Genomic DNA, 17,725 nt, shown 5'->3' with positions numbered 1-17,725 from the left:
TTTTGATTATAGAAGTCTTCAGCATTTTTTATTAGGCTTATTTCTGTGGTTTTTTTTTGTTGTTGTTGTTGTTTGTTTTTTTTTTTTTTTTTGGTAAAGTTTAGTAATGTTTTCCAGCAGTGTTTTGTGAATTCTCTTGGTCTGTAAATCTAAACAGCCCTGCCTTCCCTTTACAGGTAGGAAAGGTCTGGTTTCCTTTCCTCTCACGTGAGGCCTTCTCCGTCACCTCCTCCGTTTCGACCTTTCTCAGTGGCTAGGTCTCTCAGGGCAGTGTTGAGTAGAAGTGATAATAGGTGGACATTCAGTCACATTCACTCAGAGGAAATGATCCATTCTTCCACATTAAATGTAAATGTTAGCCACATATGTTCATAGATGTCCTTTGTCCATTGGGGGTTTTTCCATCTATTATCAGTTTGTTAAGAGGATATTTTTTCTGCCTTTGTTAAAGTGCTCTTTTGTATTTTCTCCTATAAACATTGAATTATGTTTGTTTGTTTATTTATCTATTTATTTTAATGTTATACCTTGTACTCCTGGGGTATGTTTTACTTGGTGACAATGTGTTACCTATATTTGCATTATTGGATTTCTTTTGTTAATGCTGTGAGGGATTTTTACACAAACATTTGGAAGTAGTTATAATTTATAACTTTATTACAATAAAGTCATCCGTAAAGGTTACTTCTTAAAGCTAGTGCGTACTCCATCCTCTCTTTTTATTTTTTTGGTTTTTCAAGACAAGGTTTCTCTATTGCAACCTTGGCTGCCCTATAACTCAGACTGGCTGTAGACCAGACTGGCCTTGAACTTAGAGATCCTCTTACCTCTGCCTCCTAAATTCTAGGATTAAAGGTGTGTGCCACTGCCTCCCTCCCCCATCCCACCCCTTGTTTATTTACTTAGAAATAAGATTTTGCTATGCAGCTCAGGCTAGCCTCAAATTTACAACCTACATTCTTCAGCCTCCCCACTGCTGGTATCACAAGCATGTGCCTCAATGCCCAACTTCCTGGTTTGTTGTTGTTGCTGTTTTCTTCAAATATTTGCATAGTTTAAAATTACTTTTTCCTAGCTTAACAGAATTTACCAGTAAAACCATCAGAGCTTTTACTGAAGAACATATGTGAGCAACTGAGATCTGGTAGTTTTAAGACAAGCAATAGAAAAGGCTTTGAAGAGTTACAACTTGTAAAGATTGTCCAGCAGGTTGAAGCATCTGATGCCAACTGGAAGTCAGCTAGGTTTTCACTCCAGGCTGACTACTAGCTAGCTTTCTTGGGTTTGGGGAAAGTGCCATAATGCTTTTAGATCTGAGTATTATTTTCTTTAAAACAAGTTTCCTTAAACCATTGAAAAAAATTATTCCCGTAGTCTGTCCTCACTCTTTAATTCAAGGTTGATAGTTCAGTCATATTGCTGTGTAATTGAATGTAAAGGGCTGGGGCAGTGGCTCACTGGCAAAGCACCTGCTGCACAAGCATAAGGCCCTCAGTTTGGATCCTTAGTACCCAGCTGTGATGACACACCTATAATGCCAGTGCTGGAGATGGGGTGGGGGGGTGGGGGGTGGGGTGTCTGTATTTCATTGGCTAGAGTGCCAAGCCAAATCAACCAGCTGGTTCAGTGAGAGACTCTGTCTCAAAGGAGATGGGGGGACAGGATCTGGAGAGAGCCCAGCAGTTAAGAGCACTGGCTGCTCTTTCAGGGGACTTAGGTTCAGTTGCGGTACACAGATATACATGCAGACAAAATGACAATATACATAAAATAAATAAAATAAGCAATTGAGGAAGACCCTCAGTGTCAACCTTTGTCACCCACAGTCATGCATTACATCCATGTATATACACCACACATATACATGCAAATACATGCACATACACAACATGAAGACAAGCTTTCCATATATCTGCTACCATGAAGAGACAACTGGATACAGAGGCTGAGGGGGAGCAGGAGGAGCCAGAGGCCGAAAGAAGCAGGTTGTGCTGGGCAGTGTGTACCTGGGTCTCACTGATTCCACAGTACCTGTGGCTCAGGATTGCTTTGTGGAAAGAAGGATTCTAAATATAGTAAGGACTATGCCAAAGGCTGGGTGATATTTCAGGACAAGTGTATAGTGCATGGCCAAGCAAGGAGCAACCAGTCTTCAAAACATGTCCTTGGGTTCTCAAGTCAATCTCCTTCAGTATGGCCTGTGGAACCTCAAGCATTTACACTGTTTTGCTTGGTTCCATTTCAACGAACACTTTGCTTTTGAGTGGAGATTACCCAAGCAAAAGCAAGAGACTGACTTCAGTCTTCAAAGGACAATGCCAGTGGGGATCCTTGCTGCTAATGCTCGCCCTGGCGGCTCCTAGGCATTTGCTCATTGCCCCACTGAGCAGGAGCTGAGGTTCCAGAAGGCAGCTCAGGCTGGAGGGTGGGAACAAGTCCTGGCTGCTGCCTGGGAGCCCTGGCTACTACCTAAGGACTGGCTTTGCTCCAACAGAGGGCTCCTTGCCAGGATCTTTGGAGCTTTTACCCCCACCCCCACCCCCCACCCCAAGAGAGCAAGCAGTAATCCCAGCTAGTCAGGGTCTCCCTATAAGAAAAAGAATCTCGTGGTGCCTACAAGCCCTGCCTTCTTCACATCTGTCTCCTGTGAAATGCAACGGGCTATCGGGCTATCGGGCTATCGGGCTATCGAGGCTAATGTTTTCTCTGTTGCTCAGACCTGGAGTCTGGTGAAAGTCTTTGGAAGTTTTTCAGGCCTCCTTTACCCAGCTTCACCAAATCCTGTGAGTGCCTGGCTGGTAACCTTACACTGAGGATGAGGACTACTGCAAATACCTGCTGGCTCTTGTTTGACCTCTGGTTGCCTGCCTCTTTCCCAGTGTGCTCCTAACAGAAGTTTCTAGGTCCAGGTCTGTTATGGCTTCACACAGGAAAAGCAGTGGTGAGCCCACTATGATAAGGGCAGAATTAATGGCCCAGGCTGTGTTGGGTGCTTCAAAATATATTTATTGAAAAGAATATGTTGAAAATTATAGACAAATAAATAATTCTAACCATAGGAGGTTATAGTTCTGATTCAGGCATAAATCTAAACAAATGTAAAATTCAACTTAAGTAAATTTGTAAAACAAATATAAATTCAAATCAATATTAATGTGTCAGTGACCCACACTTGAGGCAAAATCCTTTTGCTGTTACTGTGCTGGCTGGTTATGTTGGTACACACTGGTAGATACACTAAAGAGGTGGCGGCAAGAGGATCATAGTTTGAAGCCAGTCAGGTTATACCTTTGAGGCTGGAGAGATGGCTTAGGGATTAAGAGTCTGCACTACTCTTGCAGAGAAACCAGATTTGGTTCCCAGCACCCATATCAGGTGACTCAGGCACCTATAACTCCAGCTTTGGGAGAATCTGATGTCTTTGGCCTCCAAGGCACCGTCAGTCAACATGCATATACATACTACACACAGGTACACACATGCTTAATTTTAGCAAATCTTTAAAAAATGCCAGAGATAGAATGTTATAAAGGACATAGACTCTAGAGTACAACATAAGGTCAAATACTAGGTCTGGTACTTACTTTGTGTGAGCTCCTTAATTCTTTTCATTTATAAAATTAAGGCACTAATCTAATTCACTAAATCAAATTATAATTATTTAAATAATTAGGTTGTTTATATGTCAGGCCCTATAGCAGTGCCTGACAATAGTAATTGACTAATAAATATTAATATTAAGTGGTTTTAATTCATTGGTGTACAAATCCATAGCTGGAAGCTGCTGGCAGTAGCCATGTACACCTTTAGTTCCATCAGTCAGGAGGCAGAAGCAGGGGGATCTCTGTGAGTTCTAGTGCATCCTGGTCTAGGGAGCTGGTTCCAGGACATTGAGAGCTATACAAAGAGACCCAGTCTCAAAAAAAAAAAAAAAAAAAAAAAAATAGGTGGTAGTAACACATACCTTTAACCTCAGCACTCCAGGGAAGCAGAGGCAGGTGAATCTCTGAGTTTGAGGCCAGGGTGGTCTACAGAGTGAATTCCAGGACAGCCAGGGATACAGGGGGAAACCCTGTCTTTTTTTTAAAAAAAAAAAAAAACCAAAAAAAAAACCAAGCCTATAGATGATTTTGGGCTTAATGTTAGAACATCTGTTTCTGTGTTTCAGATTTTGAGTTCAATAGTGCATGGAATGTCTCTTGCTTACCATATAGGGTGATGTTAAAACATTAGAAACTTGTCTACTAGTTTAGGGTAATCATATCTCACACATAAGTGGACTCTTACAGCCACAAATCATCCGGTTTTAATATTTAGTGGCAAGTCACTTGGTAACTGTATAATGCTGAGTATCTATTTTATCATCCATATGAAGTATGGAAAAATACTGTGTGAAGACAGTTTAAGTTTTTGAGAATGACCAGGGCAGATAAAACAGGCATGAAGGTCTTTGCGTCTCCCTGTCTGGCTTTCCTATCATCTGAAGCCTCCACATGCCCTTGGCACTTTCCCTCCATATCCTCTGTCCCTACTTAGAACCCAGCCAGGACTTAGAGCCTTTGACTCCTACTGGTTAAGGAATGAGTTAATCCTGTTTCAGTTGTTTATCCTTGGGCCTGCAGAAGGCTTTTTACCTCTGACTGAGATGAATGGTGTCATTTCAGGACTGTAGAAAGGCTGGGCTGTGTGGCGGGAGAGCCCTTAGCTGCCTGTTCTTGCTGCTTTGTGCACTGCCTGCTCTCACAGAAATTTTTTTCTATTCTGTTCTTCTTTTCCTCAAAGACTTTGCTTGCTAAGTTTAGTGCCTCAGTCTCTGGATCTCGATTGCCTTGTTCTCTAGCTCCAGCAGATTCGACTTTCCTGCTGTGACGTTCGCCCTACAATGGATCCACACTTTGTTTGCAGCTCTGCCGCCAGCAATGATATTTACTAGATGGTGACGTTGAAGAGCAGTCCTCTTGGCTAATGCAAATAGTGCACGCGGTCTCTGAAGGACTGAGTAAATGAGCCTCCTGTCACAGTGGGAAGAGAGTGCAGCATGAGGAACCGCTCGCTTGCACCCCTGCTCGCAACCCTGCCTGCACCCCTGCTCGCTGGCCCGCTTTTCTCTTCATTGTTTTTTTTCTTTATTTGCAGGAATTGTTGTAGTGATAAAGGAAGCTAACAATATTCTCTTTGAAACTCTATTCTGTGTGGCCAGCTGGCTGTCTCACCTTCCCATCCCTGTTCCCATGCAGTGATGATATCTACGTGCAGCTTACAAGCACATTTCCTTCTTTATTCCAAATGATTAGAGTTGGAAAAAAATGAACTGTGATATGGGAATGTCTTGGGTAATAACAGTTTTTCATTTTGATTATTTCCCTTTAGGAAAGACACTGCTGATCCTGTAACATGGAGGATTGTCTTCATACCTCATCTGAGAATCTGTCCAAATTGGTCAGCTGGGCCCACAGCCATGGGACCATTTGCAGCCTCATTCCAAACCTGAAACACTTGCTTTCTGAAGGTTCCCATGGGAACCTGACTGCTATGTGGGGCTGTAGTGCCGGCCATGCGTACCACTGGCCACTAACAGCTACTTGCAGAGCTGGGTCCCAAGAGAGGGTTTGTTTCCAGGACAACCGAAGTTTTAATTCTGATAGTCCCAGTATAATTGGGGTGCCTTCCGAGACACAGACTAGCCCTGTGGAAAGGTACCCCGGGAGACCTGTGAAGTCAAAGCTGGACTGTAACCGGACCAGAGACTCTTGTGACTTCTCTTACTGCAGTGAGCCCTCTGAACTGGATGAAGCTGTTGAGGAGTATGAAGATGAGAACACGCTGTTTGACATGGTTTGTGAGTCTTCTGTTACAGATGAGGACAGTGACTTTGAACCCCAAACCCAGAGGCCTCAAAGCATTGCTCGCAAAAGGCCAGGAATAGTCCCATCTTCCATCCATTCAAGTTCCCAGGGACAGATGGTCGATGAATGCAGTAATGATGTCATCATCAAGAAAATCAAGCAAGAGATTCCAGAAGATTATTACATTGTTGCAAATGCAGAGCTGACTGGAGGAGTAGATGGACCAGCCCTTTCATTGACACAGATGGCAAAACCCAAGCCCCAGACTCATGCTGGTCCCTCCTGTATAGGGTCTGCTAAACTGATTCCCCATGTAACATCTGCCATCAACACGGAATTAGACCCACACATTATGTCAGCGTCCCCCTCTGTGATCTCCAGACCAATCATCCCAAAGACTGCTAGGGTATCTCTGGCTTCACCAAACAGAGGACCCCCTGGTGCCCATGGCACTGCCCACCAGGTGACCATGCAGATGCCTGTGAGCACATCACATCCTAACAAACAGATCAGCATCCCTTTGTCTGCCCTGCAGCTGCCTGGACAGGATGAGCAAGTTGCTTCGGAGGAGTTCCTGCCCCATTTGCCTAGCCAGGTCTCATCTTGTGAGGTAGCCCTTTCTCCCTCTGTTAACACAGAGCCTGAAGTGAGCTCCAGTCAACAGCAGCCCCCTGTTGCTCCAACCATAACCACTGAAGCTACTGCACAATGCATTCCAGGTATGGAACTCGAGGTGACTGTAAGTCCCTTATCCGCGGACCTAAGAATTCTGCGCCGTCAGCACTTGTAAGACAGTTGGTTTTTAGTTTGCTAGGGTGCAGTCGTTTTCATTCTCAGGAAGATAGAAATAATGAAATAAATTACACGTAAGGAATACTATGAAGGAACGCTATCTGAAGAAGACTGTCCATTCAGCAGATGCACCTTAGAGCTGAGATGGCAAATGTAAGATTGTGTTGTGGATGGTCAGACTTAAGGTCATATCCAACCTTAGCTGAACTTCTTATAGTAAGTTTATTTTCGAAAAAATTCTTTCTCCTATTGGTATCAAGGTAGTTAAGCCAACTGATACTGAGTAAGGTACATAATAATAGATTTTTTTTTTTTTTGGTTATTTATTTGAACCAATTTCTTATTGCCATTCATTTTAGTTGGTGTGATGATTTAAACTGATTTTTTAAAAAAGCAACAGGTAACTTCTTAAGCATTTGATCCTGTCTTAAAACTTAATAGAATCGGATAACATACATTTCTGGAGTAGGCCAATTTGGCTCGATGCGTTCTTATTTGACAGGCGTGTGGGATTACCATTCATGACTTCTACCTCTACAATTATGATGCTAATGCCCTTTAGTTTAAACATGTTTGAGCTAGGATGTAAAGGGGGTTGATGCCCATACTTTGGGGTCCACAGTTCAAATCTAAAAGGACAGATGCAAGTCCTTGTATGGACAAAGGGTGAATAGGCACAGAGAATATAGAAAGCAGAACTCTGTAGAACATTCAGTTCTTTTCAAAAGAGCGGTGTGTAGGGGAAACAACTTGCCAGAATTAAGTTGCTTTTACAAATCCACATTTACAGTTTTAGTGTCAGTCAGAGGATTCCAGAGGGAACTTAGCACCTTTCTATTACAGTCCTGCAGTCAGTGATGGCTCCTGCTGAGAGTGTCTTCTAGTTGTTTTGAAAAGTATGCTAGTTGAAAAATCATAGATTTTTATTTAGTTGTTTTTCTTAATAGTTTTATTGAAATGTGATTCGTGTTTTATAAAAGACACCTTTTTCTTTTTAAAATGTATTTTGTGAGTGTCTCTATGCATGTATATGTGAATATCACATGCTTGCTTAGTGCCCAAGGAGTCAGAAATGAATGCTGTTTGTGAATCATCATGTGGGTACTGGGAACTGAACCTCTGCAAGAGTAACGAGTGCTGCACTGAGCCACCTCTGACCACGAAAAGCGCCTTTAAAATGCTTGTGCCCCAGCAGAAGCCCCTGTTCATCAGCAGTCACTCTCTCCTCCCAGTTCTTAAGGGCAACAGCTATGTACTTTCTATGAGTTTACTTATTCTATATATTTCATATAAACTATAACCTTAGCGAACCAGCGGTGGCACAGCCCATAAGGCATCTGCCTGCAAAGGGCACGGGTCCCTCCGCGCGAGTGCTCTCTCTCTCTCTCTCTCTCTGTATGTGTTTGAATCCCGCTCGCTCCCGCCCGCTTCCTCCCACGTCTTGTGGGATAAAAAAAAACAAAACTATAACCTTTTGTGACTACTTTCTATGATTTAGTGTAGTATTTTCAGGATTAGTCCATATTAGATAATTTTTATTGCCAAATAACATTTTACTATAAATATGTCATACTTTATTTTTCTTCAACTGATGGTCAGACAGTTAGCCTATTTGCACCTTTGGTCTGTTTGCTATTATGAACATTATTACAATGAATATGAATATTATATACAAGTTATTATGTGAGCATTTACTGTGATTTTTGTGTGGGCCTGGTAATGCCTGTAATTAGACTTCAGGGCGGGACTGCTAGGCCTATGCTCACTGTGTTTAAGTTTTCGAGAAGCCATTAACCTGCTTTCTAAAGATTTGATTTAAAGTCTTAGCACTAATGCACAAAGGCTCCTGGTTTTATGTGTGTCACCAACACATTATTTTCTGTCTTTTAAAAATTGTTCCTGTACTCCCAACACACAGGAGGCAGAGGCAGGCAAATCTTTGTGAATTTGAGGCTAACTCTGGTCTACATAAAAAGTTCTAAGCCACCCAGGGCTACATAAGAAGACCCTATTTTAAAACATACAAACAAATATTGCTATGTTATTGTGCCTGTATTAATTTAATAACTAATGATATTGAACATTTTTTGTGTTCTTACTGGTCACACACACACACACATATATATATATATACTTTTGAAAGTTTTCAGATTCTTTGTTCATTTTAAAGTTAGGTTCTTTTTTCTACTTTGAGTTGTAAGAGTTCTCTGGAGTTGTCTGTATTCTGGATGTAAGTCCCTTATATAGTTTGCATGTGTTCTCTCCTATTCTCTAGGTTCATACGCTCACCCATTCATTCATTCGTTCATTCATTCATTCATTATGTATTCATTCATATATTCATTCTTCCGCACCTCCCTCTCACCCTCTTGTCCCACCCACCTCTCATAGGAAAGTCTTGAACTTCTGATTTTCTTTCCTCTAGACCTTCCAAGGGCTAGAATTACAGGCACGACCATGCCCAATTATGCTTTTTTTCTTTAAAGTACTGTATACTTTATTGTATAATCCTGTAGACATAGGCCAATCTTCACATTGTGGTACACGTGTGGCAGCAAACATCTTCACACAAGGATATATCATTTTTAATATATGGAGGATATAAGTAGTACTTTCCACTTAAAAGGTTGGTTTATCCCCTGATTTTTTTTTTTAATGGGAGACAACCTGGCAGCATTTTCTATATTCTCAAATTATAATTAATGATACAATTCAGAAATACATTTTCAGAGTTGTCTGATGTGTTCACCAGTATACTAAGACTGTTGCTTTGATCCACACTAACCTGTGAAGCAAGTTGTGGAACTCAGCTGTAAACCACATTTGAATGTCACTGCAAAACGATTTAGAAAAGACATCCAACCTACTTGAAGGAGATGTGGGTTTTGTTTTGTATTTTTCTAGACAGGATTTCTCTGTGTAGCCCTAGCTGTCCTTGAACTCACTCAATAGACCATGCTGACCTCAAACAAAATTTACCCATCTCTGCCTTCCCAGTGCTGGGATTAAAGTCCTGGGCCACCACAGCCCAGCAAAGAAGTTGTTTTAATTCTTTCTTTAGTATACATGTTACATACATTAGGGTTTGTTCTCTCTTTCTCTCTCACTCTCATTGAAATTGCACATCTTGTATTAGCTATAAAAATTAGGCATCACTAAAGATAGCATATAATGCATCCAGCCATGAATCCATCTGACATACTCTTACAGATTTGTTTGGATGAGTAGAATGTCCAAGAAAACCACTCTGAAGAGCCAGTAATGGCAGGTTTCCAAGGTGGTTTTTGTGTTCTGGCCCACCATTCTATGGAAAGATAACAAATTTCAACATGCTGTTGGCTTCAGAGAAACTGGACTGGAAACAGCAGTGAGATTAATAAAAACCTAATTGACACTTCTGTTTTTGTGAGAGTTACATAAATTTAACATAATTCACCTTTACTTCCTAGAGCCCAACCTAGGTTCTTTATTCTAAGTTTTAAAATTTAACTTATTTACTTATCTGTATATTTATGTATACTTGACCATATACACATACAAAAGTATGTGATGACAGTGTAAGTGGACTCTACACAGTTAATGCATTAAGCACAATTGGGACTAAACAAAAGAGAAAAGCCATGGGAGAAAAACAGCCACAATTAAGGACAGGCACTTGAATACCTTGGGATGGTTTAGATGAGCCCTGTTGTGTCATGAGTCACATTTTTATGTTTGTTTCTTCAATAGACTCATGTGTAGCTTCCTGTAAAGTTGTACTGGCTAATTTTATGCAACTAGGCACATGCTAGAGTAATCCTATCGAAGGGAGCCTCAGTTGAGAACAATTTTCTATTAGATACGGCTGCAAGCAAGCCTGTAGGGCATTTTCTTTATTCTCCAACTTGCTTTTGGTCATGGTGTTTCATCATAGAAACAGTAACCCTGACTCAGACAAAAAGTAATATTATTAACCTGACAGGATTTAGAATCACCTAGGAGACAGTTTTCCAGAGAGGATTAACTAAGGAAGAAAGACCTACTCTGATGTGATTGGCACCATCTATTGGCTACGGGTGGGAGCTGACCTAATAAGAAGAGAGCCAGGTACACACCAGCACTCCCCCTTCTCTGCTCTGTGTTCTACAAGCAGTTGCCACAGGCTTCCATTGCAAAGGAGCCACCTACAACCATACTGTAATGGACTGTATCCCCCAAACACCAGCCAAAGCAGACCTCTTCAGTGAAGCTGTTTCTTGCCAGGTGTTAGGTCACAACAGTAAGAAAATAACATATTTCCTTTAAGGCTCTCTTTTTTGTTTACAAAATAATTTTTATGAGTGTGTGTGCTCCAAGGCTACAAACTTGTATAATATGCTACTATATGAGTAATGGAGATAATTGTACAGTGGTAGGTGCTTCTGAGTCTAAACATAGCTAAAAATTTTAAAAGTACCATGAAAATATAATAGATAAAAAATAAGTAATGTGTCTTTTAGATCACACACCATGCATGGACTTTGTAGGACCCAAAGTTGTTTTGGGTGAGTGAGTAGGGGCCAAGCATTAGCATACTCTTTTGAGGGGAGTGCATCTCAGATACATTTATTGATGCCAAATTGTAAATGGTACTTAGATAAGTGTACAGCAATGTTCTGTGTTCCCGTCTAACACAGTTTGCTTACGCTTAGCCAGCATGACTCATTTTGAGTGAGCTCAGGGAGCAGTTAATGATGGCCATGGGCAGGTGCAGGATGGGCTAATGTGGGTGTTTATTGCTTGGTTTTTAACTGAACTGAGTTTAGTTAACACTTTATGTCTTTTATTAGCACTTCTGATTTTATGAAGGTCACTAACCTGATTCCTACCCAAATTTTCAGGTAAACCTGGGTCTAGCAGATTTCATGGGGACCCAGGCGTTCTTAATAAGGCTTTGAAGCATGTCATCAGGATCAAGGCCGCAGGCCACAGCAGATGTCTATACTCTGCTGTAGGCGGGCAGCTGTACTCCAGCTGTGTTCAGCTCACTTTAAAACTGCCTTCTTCAGTGAAAACTTAACCTTAGCTTACAATGTTAAACCTGAGAATCTCGAGGAGAAAAGACCAAATCCACTATTCAGTTAAAGAAAGCTGCATTTTGAGGTACACCTGGGACTGGCCAACTGGCTGTTTTGTCCTAAGTCAGGATTTGAAAGAGCAGGCCCTGCTGGCCTCTTGAAGTTCCTTTTATAGAAGAGATAAGGTGTTCCCAGGGAGGAGAGGTTGCCTGTTATACATAGATAAAATGAAAAGACAAGGAACAGTGTATAAGCATCATGTGAATGGAGCCCAAGCACTTTACCCAGATCTACGGATCAGGAACACTTCTTAATTACAAATGGAAACCTTTACTTGCAAGGACTTAACACAAGACAAACAGGAGCTTATTCTTAGTCTTCTTAACTGCGCGCGGAACCGGTAACTGACAAGCTATATTTTCCTCTTCTGGTTTCCCATTACCTTGCAAGGATTATTATTCCTGTTTTGTTCTCACAACTTTTTGGTTTTTTTAACTTCAAAATTTAGAAAAATTTTAAGTTTTTTGACTCTTGTAATAATAGTTACCTTAAGAAACAATTCATTGTAGGAAGATAAAACATTTTCTTTCATTACATTTTTATTATCTTTAGTCTCAGATTTTTTTTTTCTTTCTCTCTTTTTTTCTTTTTTAGGCACTTTAAGCTAGTTTAGTTAAAATCCAAGAAATAAACACCCACATTAGCAGAGGCTTTCACAGTCAGAACCATTAATTTCACTGTCTTTCTCCTTCACATCTTGTCTCTTTGGATGATCTTCAGGGGGACCATAAAAGGTGGACCTGCTGTCTCCTGCTACAGGATGCTCTTCACCTTTATCTTTAGTATCTGTTAAAGGACCTACCTAAGGCTGTTTTCTTCATCTTTTTGTGTGTATGTGTAGGCGTACATTAAACTGGTTAGAGAGTTTTAGTTAGCATATAGAGGGATACACTCGGTCTCCTCCAGGTGCTGAGCTGTGTACAGGGTGCATGCTGCCCTCCAGGGTATGTACTGCCTCACCTTACCGGCAGTCAGTGCACTGCACTGTGGTACTATGAGGTGTGATGACCACTAAGCAAGAGGAAGTTTCCTGTTGTGTGGTAATCATGAGACTGCTGCTTCACGCAGCCTGTCATTGGCTGAAGGGTTGACTTGTGAAACCTGAGTGTGTTAGAAATAATAGCCCTGTCTGGCCTGTCTATTGAAAATATATTTGGTCCTAATTTTGTTGATGCTATCTTAGGAAGTATAGATTTTCTTAAACTTTCTTGTGGTAATGATTCTTTCATTTTTGTTTGTTTAATCTGACATCTTTTCTGCCTTTGGTATTTTATTCAGAAAGTCTTTTCCCTACCTTGAGATCACATAAATAGTTAGGTGATGTGGTGTGGCATTGATTCCAAGCATTTGCAATGCTTTAAAAAAAAAAAAAAAATAGTTACTTGGGGCTGGAGAGATGGCTTGGCAGTTAAGAGCAATTGTCGCTCTTGCAGCCTCCGTCGTAACTCAGCCTTCAGGGATCCTGTGCTGCCTTCTGCATACATGCAACCAAAACACACACTTAATTATCTATTTGTTCGTCTGCTTCTTCTGTGTCCCCCTTTCCTTCACTCTCGTTTGACATTTAAAACTCCAAGAGTAGAATATATTGGGGGTGGGATTTGATGTCATTTTCTGCAAGGTTCTAGAACAATTTATTGAATAGTTCCCATTTCCAGTGAATTAATGTATCACATTTTTGTTTACAATGGAGTCTGTTTCTAGTTTTTACTTTCATTGTTCTCTGTGTATTTTTTTCTTACAATTTTTATCTTAGGGTTTTGTTATGAAACAAAATATGTTCAGAAGGAAGGGCTATAGTCTCAATTGTTCACTGTCCATTTTGAAAAATTACTAATGTAAAATTGAATTTAATGAGCTTCTAAAAATTAATAAAGGTATATGTTGCTTCCTGTTATTTGGTTCATGGTGACACAATAATTAATGGTTTCTTTTGTCAGAAATAGAAACTGAGTTAAACCGGAGGAAAAAATTAATTGCCTTATAGATCTTCAGGCAAGCGTTTCTCCGGGGTGCAGATACCATCTAGTTTCTGCCGTCTTCAACCTGGGCTTCCTTAGTATAGATTTGCTTTATCTCCAACTCCTGATTTATTTGTGAAGTTATTTGTGCTAGATGCTGTCATGTCTGTCAGTTGACAGAACCCATGTCATAGCATTACGTACTAGCCCCTGATCCAGTCTTAGGAGCATCAGGCCTCTACCCTAGAAATAATATTAAGTTCAGTCCTTGATTAGCCACATAGCTAGAGAGAGGAGTCAGGATGAAGTTTCCAGGACAAGAATGTTCTTGGAAGTTCTGTACTTGAGATGGGCACAGACAGAGCTACTACTACTGTTATGTGCAGTGAGTATAAGATGTTTTATATGGGCAGAAAGGTTATTCCTTTAGAGACATACTGGCATGTACTTGAACAGTGAACTATAGGATAGGAATATGTAAAATGTGTACACCTTGGGTGCACGTACTTGCATATACATGTACTTTGTGTGTGTGTTCTTATTGGAAGGTTCTGTTTACCTTTTCTCACACTTCCTTACAGGAAGGCGTGAGACAGAAGTGTTGAAAGATATGAGACCATCAACAAATTCAAGTCTTTTTACCATCTTCTTCCCCGTGAAAGAATATTTGTCTGAGAACTGTGTAGCCTGGCTGTACAGAATTTAGAGTAAAATATTTTTTTAATTGATGCCTCCTGCTGGCTAGCAACCACATTTACAAATTAACAATGCATTTATAAAAACCAAATGCAAAATTGTAAGGTGAGGCACTGAGGAAAGGGCCTGAGCTCTGATGACAGAGTTGGCAGCATTGGCAGTTTTGTGTGTGTGTGTGTGTGTGTGTGTGTGTGTGTGTGTGTGTGTGTGTGTGTGCGTGTCCGTCCTTAGAGCGCTCTGGTTCTGCTCGCTTGTTTGCTTGCTCGCTCGGGCACTCCTTAGGCAGTGAAACTGATTCTGACTGTTGCCTGAACTATTGCTCTCTTTCCCCCCTTTCTTTCCAGGTCATTGCCCATTCCTTGTCCATGGGTTAGGTGTTAGGTTAGATCCCCAAAAGATTTAAAGAAATCTTTTTTATCCCCTGAGAATCCTTTTAAAAAGGAGCCAGACTTTAACATAAGGATTATCTTTCTATCAGGAACAAGAAAGCCATGTGTGTCTTCCTGCTCCCTCCCAGACTCCCCGCTAGACCTTTAGACAAGTCATTTGCATTTCGCCATTTTCAACATCAGCTAGCTATGTGATATAGCAAACACTTATGCTGGGGGGGCAGGGCGGGTGAAGAATCAAAGATGAATGTCAAATTATCTGTCCGTGGGGATAGCATTATTTAAATGGGGCAGACAGATCACCTATCCAAGCATAAGATGTAGTGAAATACAGTGTGGAACAGTTGATTTGGCCTTCACGAACACATGGGAAAATCATTGCAAAGAACATGGACAGAGGTGGTAGGACTGTGGACGCATGAAGAGTATCGAAGAAGGCAAGGAGTTGAGTGTGGCTTGAGAAAAGAGTCAAGGGAGGTGGCAGGCTTGTGCCGAAAGACAAGCTGGGGTCACATGTGAAAGCTGTATGTATGATCTCATGGTGTCCAAACAGTTCATTGTCTTAGAAGAGCATGTTTTATGTATTAGTGACCCAGGTAAGAGTGACTGATCACATACAGCAGGCTGAAGGCATTTGGAGAAGAGGGGACAGATCATTGTCAAGGGCAGAGTGTAGGGCTCCCTGGGGATCCTTGTTAACTACATACTCCAGAACACAGAACTCTTCAGTAAAGCATGTGTGCAGTTCCCCATGTGGACAAGGTTCTAAGGCAAGCCACAACCATTCATTCACCTGCTAATTAAGCAATGCCCACTGTGAGCCTCAGGAGGCCATATTCAGGTAGGATGACACTAACAGCAGTGGGAACAACTCCTCCCAGTTCTGCTCTCTCAAGATAACTTGGGTTGTTCTGAGCTGGCTCGGTGGCTCTGCTTGTGATCCCAACACTTGGGATGGCTAGCTTAAGCACAGTATGGGCTACATGTCAAACCCCAGTGTCATAAAATAAAACAATTTTATTTTAAAAAACAAACTTGGTTCCAAATAATTGCTAAAGCTTGGTATTGTTAATCGAATTGAATGACTTTGTAAGACTAAATTGGTTGCCTTCAGATAACACGTTTGTTAGTCTGTTTTAGGGTGATTTATAACTAAAGAGGGTGTGGCTGGATGAGCAATTAAGCGGCTGTGATAAATGAAAGCCAAGGCTTTCTTAACCAGGCCTCATAATTTATTCAGAACCCTTTCTCCTCAGCTACAAATGAGCCTGGATATGTTAAAATTGTAAATTTATTTTTGCAGACAACTGGTAACCTGGCTCAAAGATTTAAAAATACTATTATTTACTGTGTAGCCCTGGATGGCCTGGAACTCAAGAAATCCTCCTGCCTTTGCATCTAGGTGCTGGGATTAAAGACATGCAACACCATGCTTCATGGAGACTATGATTCTTAAGTCAAAGCAACATTGAAATGAATCTTTTTGGTGTTTGTAGCCACATTCTTAATTCAGTAGAAAGCAATTTCAGTTTATTTTTAATTATTTTATTTAATGCATATGAGTAGTTTGCTCAGGTATATGTTTATGTACTGCTTGTGTGCCTGGTGCCCAGAGAGACCAGAATAGGGTATCATTGACCAAAGAACTGCAGTTCCATGGTTGTGACTCAACCATGTGGGTATTAGGAATCCAGTCCAAGTCCTTTGCAACAGTGGCCGCCACTACTTCTAACCAGTGAGCCGTCTCTCTAGCTCCTAAAAAGCAACTTTTAGTATTGCAATTTACAGACTATATCTAACATTTTATAGCTTTAAACCCTTCTTTTACAGGATCTCACTATGTAGCTCTTGGCTATCCTGCAACTTACTATGTAGATCAGGATAGAGATCTGCCTGCTTCCGGCCTCCCCAGTGCTGAGACTAAAGGGCATTTATTACCTCATTCAGCTTTTAATTGGTTTACCTATGGTGGGTACTTCTGAAAAATGAAAACTAAGGACAGACTTTTGAGCAAAATCAGGAAGAAACATTTTTCTACTTTCATTCTTTACAGTGTATTTCTTTTTAAATTTAAAGTAAGAGTTTTTAAGTGACAAAAAAACAAAAACAAAAACTGAGAAAGTGATACTTTGAATCTGTCTCTGCTAGGCTTTTCCCAGCTGCTCTGAACTCAGCCAGCTCAGCTAGCGCATAACTAGCTTACAAACACAAACTCAAAGGCAGAGGAAAAATCAACACAGCTCTAAATGACTTTTATACAGAACGGTTGATTCAATGGTAGCCGGAAGCCCACCCTTTCTTCATTTCAATTATTAGTTTCAGAACTGACAAAATTCAAAAGGAATGAAAGGAATTTGTTTGACTGGACCCTGTGAGTCTGTGCAGGTTGGGCAGGACTCTGTCTAGAGGTAGCAAGTCAAATGAGTTGTCACAGAGCAGAGCCAAGTGCAAGGGGACTCAGATAACACCGGAGGGAGAGAACCACTCTCAAGCCCCACCTGTAAGAGCCTTAGACGTGTATAACCGGGAAGTTCTGAAAGTGAGGACAGTGGATTTGGTGAACAGTTTTGCAGCTTCTGCAGTAAATTCGTGTACATAAAATTGACACATCTAGGTCCAGTGATGGTTTCTAATGTAGTTCCAGAATTGTGCCTCTCTTACCGCTGGCTAGTGTTTGTGAGCTTCATTCCTCGTGCTTTCCCCTACCTTTACTTTCAATTTTTATTTAGGCTCTTGTGACTTTTTAAAAATGTTATTTTTTAAGAATTTCTATGTTTGTCAGTTACATTTTTTATTTTACATATATGAGTGTTTTGTACATATGTCTTTGCATCCATGGAGGCCAGAGGAGTGTATCAGATCCCCTGGAACAGGATTTATGGTTGTGAGCCACCACGGGGCACTGGCAGTCGAATCTGGGTGGGTGCTCTGTCAGTCACCAGTGC

General features: G+C 41.0%; 1 protein-coding gene across 4 annotated transcripts in view; it reads left to right on the top strand.

Moving 5' to 3' along the window:
• The window catches only part of Kiaa1958 (KIAA1958 ortholog), a 131,221-nt gene that overhangs the window by 59,999 nt on the left and 53,497 nt on the right, over window positions 1-17,725 (top strand). For all 4 annotated transcript variants that reach the window (XM_034502718.2, XM_076934883.1, XM_034502720.2 and 1 more), the window contains one exon: window positions 5,371-6,565. In XM_034502718.2, the coding sequence (XP_034358609.1) occupies window positions 5,395-6,565 (1,171 nt within the window). In that variant the 5' untranslated portion in view covers window positions 5,371-5,394. The remainder of the gene's footprint in view (window positions 1-5,370; window positions 6,566-17,725) is intronic.

This window comes from Arvicanthis niloticus, chromosome 5 (assembly GCF_011762505.2).
Source record: "Arvicanthis niloticus isolate mArvNil1 chromosome 5, mArvNil1.pat.X, whole genome shotgun sequence".
NCBI classification, from domain to species: Eukaryota; Metazoa; Chordata; class Mammalia; order Rodentia; family Muridae; genus Arvicanthis; species Arvicanthis niloticus.
This window is presented reverse-complemented; position numbering and strand designations above follow the sequence as displayed.